This window comes from Apis dorsata, unplaced genomic scaffold (genome assembly GCF_000469605.1).
Source record: "Apis dorsata unplaced genomic scaffold, Apis dorsata 1.3 scaffold_444, whole genome shotgun sequence".
NCBI classification, from domain to species: Eukaryota; Metazoa; Arthropoda; class Insecta; order Hymenoptera; family Apidae; genus Apis; species Apis dorsata.
Window position 1 is genome coordinate 280,351 of NW_006263692.1, and position 7,064 is coordinate 287,414.

General features: G+C 24.4%; 2 protein-coding genes across 3 annotated transcripts in view; both read right to left on the reverse strand.

Moving 5' to 3' along the window:
* LOC102678458 overlaps positions 1-1,953 on the reverse strand; it is a 12,394-nt gene extending 10,441 nt beyond the window's left edge. The window contains exons 1-3 of the mRNA XM_031512474.1: positions 1,497-1,953; positions 492-615; positions 162-410 (exon numbers count right to left, since the gene is read on the reverse strand). Of these exons, the coding sequence (XP_031368334.1) occupies positions 162-410; positions 492-615; positions 1,497-1,571 (448 nt within the window). The 5' untranslated portion in view covers positions 1,572-1,953. The remainder of the gene's footprint in view (positions 1-161; positions 411-491; positions 616-1,496) is intronic.
* Positions 1,954-3,920: 1,967 nt separating this feature from the next.
* Positions 3,921-7,064, reverse strand: part of LOC102677941 (protein yellow-like) — a 15,184-nt gene continuing 12,040 nt past the window's right edge. For both annotated transcript variants that reach the window (XM_006619854.2, XM_006619855.2), the window contains exons 4-6: positions 6,191-6,520; positions 5,768-6,017; positions 3,921-5,394 (exon numbers count right to left, since the gene is read on the reverse strand). In XM_006619854.2, the coding sequence (XP_006619917.1) occupies positions 4,454-5,394; positions 5,768-6,017; positions 6,191-6,520 (1,521 nt within the window). In that variant the 3' untranslated portion in view covers positions 3,921-4,453. The remainder of the gene's footprint in view (positions 5,395-5,767; positions 6,018-6,190; positions 6,521-7,064) is intronic.

Genomic DNA, 7,064 nt, shown 5'->3' on the forward strand with positions numbered 1-7,064 from the left:
TTTATTTTTATCAAAAACTATCAAAAACTATCAAAAACTACTTCTTTTCAGTTGTATTCCAATTTAAATATTTTATATAATTTAAAAATATTAACATTAATTAATTTAATCATACTTTTCATTTCAAATATGTAATGCGCCATAATTGAATATTTACTTACTCAAAGGAATGACCTTCACAAGGACGAATTCAAGGAAAATGGTTAACGAGAATCTCTTGTCGTACCAAAGCAAAAGGCCAATAGCTATTACGATTACTTCCAGCACGACATTTTTGAAGAAGCTCAGGATCAACCAGGGTAGTAACAAGTTCGGACGAGTAGATGTTAATATGGGATAAATGTTTGTCAGATAAGAGATCGTATACACATGGGCGATAATGATTCGTGTGATTACGATCCATGATAAAGCTATAGTTAATAAAAATAAAAATAATTATAAATTAGTAATGTTAATTTCATTTTTATTAAATTTCGAGGAATATTTCTAACCAGTTTTAATCGTATCCTCTCCAATAGTATCAAAAATAAGGGTTCCCTGCGATAAAGACAAGTTCCATATTTGTTCGAGCTTGTTTCTCCATTTAATGGGACTCCAATCTAGTGTGCTATTAACCTTTGAAAGACATGTTCTGATGAATATATATTTTTTTTTAATTATCTCTTTATTGAGAAAATTAATTGCTCATTGCATTAATACAATTTTTTTTTAGACTCAATTTTTAATTTTTTCAATAAGTTTCAAGATACTAAAAACATTTCCCAAAAATAATTTTTTATATTTTCTGATAAAATTTGCATATTTGTTTTTGGATTATATTTGGAAAATATATTTAGTGAAAAATATTTGATGTCTCAAGACAAAGTTTAACGATTTGCACTCGAAAAATAAATTACCATTCACTAATCAATTTTATATAGAAATTGGAAACGAAATTAATAGATATATTATTTACTTATAATAATTTTAATATTATACTTTACAATATTCTAGAAATTATAAAAATAATTTTCTCATTTTTTCCTTAATTATTTAAACTTAGAAATTTCAATAATAATATATAAATAGTATTCTATCTTGACGAAATTGATCTTATAAAATAGAGCTCATACAAAGAATATTTTACGATGAATAGAGATATAAAGTGCATATTAAGTTATTTTTATTTATTGATCTCAAAAGTCTTTACAGATTAATTTAATTTTGATTTTTATGTTTTATTTCTAGAATAAATGGTTTTTATAAATTTTTTTTATCTAGAAAAGAGACTTCTTTATCAATTTGTGATATTTGTGTCAAATATTTTTCCTTATAATCACATTTCAAATTGCTAATTTTTTAGAATGGAAAAGTTTTCGAGTGTAAATGATTAACCTTTCTTTTTTTCTTCGATGAATAAAAACCGAAGGTTATAGAGGTTATAATCGACAAAGCATAAAGAAATTGTAAATAAAAAGATAATTGAAAAGATATCGATATAAAGAAACGATACTTACCAAACCTAAAATGTTCATTATCAATCGTTCAGTTTTATAAGAAATTCCAAAGAGACGTCCGAGGAAATTAGGCATCAGGAACACGAAACTGTCGAAGGAGCCGGAGGACCAGCGAGTTGTTGATTCCACGAGAGCCGATCATCGTCGACTTTATCAGCTGTTGGAAAAACTCTCGATCACCGAAACCTCTGCACTGAGGATCACTCGGAAAATTTCAAAGGAGTGTTTCGTTCGTTCACGTTAATTTTGACGCATCCGGCTTCTCCGTTGGGATTATTGCGTGCCGAACGATTTCGAGATGACAATTGACGAGAGTGAACATAACTCGATAACAAATGAGGCAAGGCGCGGGATTTTAGATATGAGAGAATCGCCATTGCCTTATAATCACTTCTTAATTGCAAGAAATAAAATTGTTTCACATTCTTTTTTGGTTTTTCAAATCTGAAATATTTTTGATGCGCGCACAAATAACCTATAATCTGGTTTGTGATTAGACATTCTTGAATGATTTTTTATTTAACTCTTTAAAAATAGAAATAGTTTTTATTAGAAATAATTTATACTTAGAATATTAACTAATTAATAATTATAAATATGAACTGAAAAAAGCTTATACATTTTAATTTCACTCACGACGACATTTCTAAATAGCAACTTGAGAATCGTTGTTCTCAATTATGTGCGTATGCTCACATAATATATACTCTTATTATAAAAATTTTCAGATAAACATTTATGCCATTGAAAAAGAAATTTTTATGCATAATAGTGTAAAATTCGAAATACATGTATATATGTATATATTTATTATCTATTTTATGTAATCAACATTCTATATATATAAATATAAATATTACATTTTTTTATTTATTCCAAATATTCTTTATCTATATCACATTTATATTCATAAATAATTCAAACAAATTCTATATATAATTCTAAATATAAATATATCTATAAATAATTCAAACAATGTTCTAATAAGAATCGAAACATATAATAATTATACGTTTAATTATTTTATTTTATTTCTTTTTTAAATTTTATTTTATTACAATATAAAAAATTAAAATTATACGAAGAAATATGAAAAATTATTATTTCTATATTACTTAAATATTTTAAAAAATATTTTAAAAATTCATGTTATATTATTTTTTACTTAAAATTACTTCTTAAAATTTTTTGAAAAATAATTATAAAATAAAATATTTTATAAATTATTTTATACGAAAAATATGAAATAATAATATGAAAAAATAAATGTATTAAATAATTAATATTTTTACAGCTCGATTTAAAATTATTATCTTTATTACTATTTACAATAAATTTTACCTAGGACTGCAATATATATGCAATTAAATAAAATTAAATAAAATTAAAAAAAATAAAATATTTATTGTTTTATATTATCAAAGCTTATTATCTGCGACTTATAATAATTTCTATCTTATTTATTTATGATAGTATAAAGAAAATATTATAAATTAAAATTAAATTGTTTTTAGAATATTTTAATATTAATGATTTCGTGGCATCTGTAAGAAATAAAATATACAAATAATAGAATAATAAAGAAGTGAAAAAGAAAAAAGTAATGATATTTAAGTTAATACTGGCAGAAAGAAGAGCAAGAGCTGCAAGAAGTATATGAAAAAAAAAAATATCTATAGAATTAAAGAAATTGTAGGAAAAACATTCAATATTATAAAAAATAATAGTACAAAGATATGGTAAAAAATAATTATTGTTTCATATATTGTTTCAAGTATTTCATAGATAAATATTATTCAATATAATATAATACAAATATTATATATATAATATTATATATATAATATAATAAATATTATATAGAATTTGAATAAAAAATTTTGATCTTGAAATTTAGTTAAAAATTTTGCTTGCTACTTTCTCACAGATTATATTTTCCTAAAAAAATTACAAAGAAATTGATTGAATTACAAAGAATTGAAAAATTTTTAATTTTAAAATTCCGAAAATATTTTGAGTGCTATCTTCTCGTAGATTGTATTCTTTTAAACAAAATTGAAAAGTTGGTCATTATATGTGATTTTTTGTTTTTGAAAAAAATTTATGTCAAAACCTGATATATATTCGGTAATCTAATATAATACATTAAAACTATTATCTATTATCAATTTACCTAAGAAGGAAATGAGAAATTTTTTTTTTATTTTTTCTCATATAATAGATAATAAAAAATAAACAATTCTTTTTTAATAATATCTTTATTTGATAATTTATTTAATGTATTTTCATTACACGATCATGATATTCATTTTTATTCATTCACTCTTAATATAGAATACAATAATATAGAATACAATAGAACTAAATCCCTGATTACGAATCAATGTGATCAACTAAATCAAAAAATGTAATTAAAAAAACACAGTAAATGTTTATAATTCATTTATTTTTAGAGTTCAAAAATATGAAACTTTTCTATTACTTCAGAAGAAAGCGAATTCGAGGTAGTTGCTTTCTCTTTTAATCTCTTATAATTAAAATTATAACATCTATTCATATTCGCTTTCCCGAAGTAAGAGAATCAATTGCTATCCATTCTAGTTCTTAATCTTTGCCTTTGATTATCGTCAAGTAATTCCTGGAAAATTGCTGTTGTTATTGATAATTTTTATATTTATTTTATTATAATTACAATATTATAATTTGCCGTATTTTAAATATATCAAAGTCATTTTTTCATTAGTTAAAGGCAGTGTCTAGTTAGCTTATATGGAAGTGGAAATCGCAAATTATTTGAATATTGCAAAAGGAAATTATAATTCAAAAATGATTGGATAACATTGTTTTATCCTCTTTCCTTAATTTTTATAAATATTCATTATCTTTTATTTATAAATATTTATATTTTTCTTCACTATATAATCCCATATCTGTCATCAATGTTTTTTAAATAATTTTCAACAAATTTCGTCATAACCATGTTCAGAACCAGGCACAACATAATTAGGATCACAAACAGTGTCTTTGACAGCTTCTTTGATATTAGCTTTGAATATTCTATAATTAATCTTGCTGCTATCGATGCTTCCGTAAAGATACATAGCTAACTTATTAGAGAGCACCCATACATTTTGATCATATTCATGGTCAACCTTGATATCATTTGGAAAGACCAAGGATAAATTACTAGTACCTATGACACCAAGATTCTGAGGTATGTACTCTTTTCTGGTATCCCAACACCAGACAGAATCTCTAGTCACCATATTAAAGAACATTACTCCATTTCTATCAATCACGGAACCTGAAGAATGACCATAATCTTTGGCTCTGGGTCTGCCAATAGGCATGAAGTAATCAGTATTCTCTTCAGCTGTCTTCTTGTCCCCAAGAATAGACGTGGAAACAGCAAACTCTCGAAAACTAGACATAGGATGAAAGAATAGTGTCCTATCATCGTGAATATCCACTGGACTTAGTGCCATTCCAAAAATCCCGTCTGTCCATTGGAATTTTATGCCATGAAGTTCATATTTAGAAGCCAAGGGATCAGGATAGAAGAAATGATGTTGAATTCTGAAAGAGGAGTCTTTGAAGAAATCATATACTAACAATCCATAACGGAACACGTCGGAGATATAAGCTATTGCTGAACCACAATCCTCGTTTCTGATATCTACAACGATATTGGTATACAAGGAGTCTTCTTTTACTTGATCTTTTGGTATAATGTACTTTCTGATAAGAGTATCTGTAGTTAAATCGAAGATAAAGATCGCTGGAGGACAAGCCAATTTGCCTCCTTTCGCTATATCCACTTTACCAGAGTCTAAGATCCAAAGACGATCGCATTCGTCCACTTGAATTCTGAAGACGGAAGTTAGTCCATCGCAGTTTCCTAAAAATAAAAATTAATATTAGAAGTATGTTTAATTAGATTATAAAAATATAAATTTACATAATATTTTATTATGATGGATTTAAGTAAATTAAACAAAAAAGGAGAAAGTCATGCAACATATCTTTACACATTTTAATTAGTAGTGTATTCTAAGTAAATTCAATTAATAAACTATTTTTTAAAATTTTATAATATGTGAATAATATTAATATATAAATAATATAAATAATAATTAAAAATATGTATAAGTAGATATTATTATTATTTATTTTATTATTATGTTTATTAAAATTAATAAAAGTTAAAATGATATTATTTGGTGCTGATTAAATATCATTACTTATGAGAAACCTAACAGTATTGTACTAACCTACTGTATGCCATTCCCAGTTCGGATAAGGTCTCAATTTTGGACTTTTTGTCTTCGAATGTTTGGGTATGGTAGTCAATGTCACTGGAATACCATCTTTCCATTTTGGAAGAGTAATGAAAACTTTATCTCTCCAAACTTCGAGTCCCAAAGGTAAATTGTTTTCAGCTATAAAATCTCCATCGAAGATAGCCGAATCTCGAGCTTCGATGCTGTCATAAGTGTAATCGATAGTGGACCATGCATAAACCTATCGAATTATCAAAAATTCTTCTACTTAAATCAATTAATTTTATTTTGTTTTGATTTTTTTGAAAAATTTATTTATTTCATAGAAATTTTCTAACTTAACTTAATTCTTTTAATTCTATTGAGTTATTAACATATTGTTTTATATTTACTTTGATTTTTTGAAAAACTTACTAATTCCATAGCAGGACCAACATAGTCGTCCTCAATGTGTCCACGACCTGGATCATAATTAAATCCATGAGACTCTAGTTCATTTACCGAATTTGCATCTGTCTTGAGTAAGTTGAAATTTCTTCCAGGTAACCTCGAATGCAATCTTTTCTCGAAAGGTCTTGAAAAATAATCTCTCGAATCTGGTGTTGAACCATAAAGATGATTGTTGTATTCTGGAGTGGTAGGCAATTTATTCATCAAATCCTCCTCAAACTTGAATGAGTCGCAATTTATATGGCCAGGAAGCTCATCATGACTCGATATCAAGGTTTTGTAATTTCTTAAAGACTAAAATATTTTACATTGAATAAGATAAGGTTGTTAATTAACAAATACATGATTAACGAAATTATTGATTAATATAATAATATAATTTTATAATAAAAATACAAGATATATAGATTTTTTTTTAAATGAGAATAATAGAATATCTTAAAAGATTGAAGTTATAAAAAATACTCTTATAAAAGTTACTTAATATAAAAAAATGCATTACATAGTTTTTCTGTACATGAATACATAGAGATCATATAAATATGATATATGTAATAAATTAATCTCTATATATTTATTTTTTTTATAAAAAATAATTATATTGTTATGATTATATTTCTCTTCAATCATTTCATTGAACATCTTGCAAGAGAGAACAAATCCATTTTTGACAATTTTAACAATTATTATATGTAATATATCTAAAAAAAAATATGATATGAACTATAGATGTTAATAAAAATTAAGAAATTTTTAAATTTTTTATTTTTTTACGTAATAAAAGTATAAATTTGAATATATTATATATATTATATTTTATAAAAGATATAATATTTTA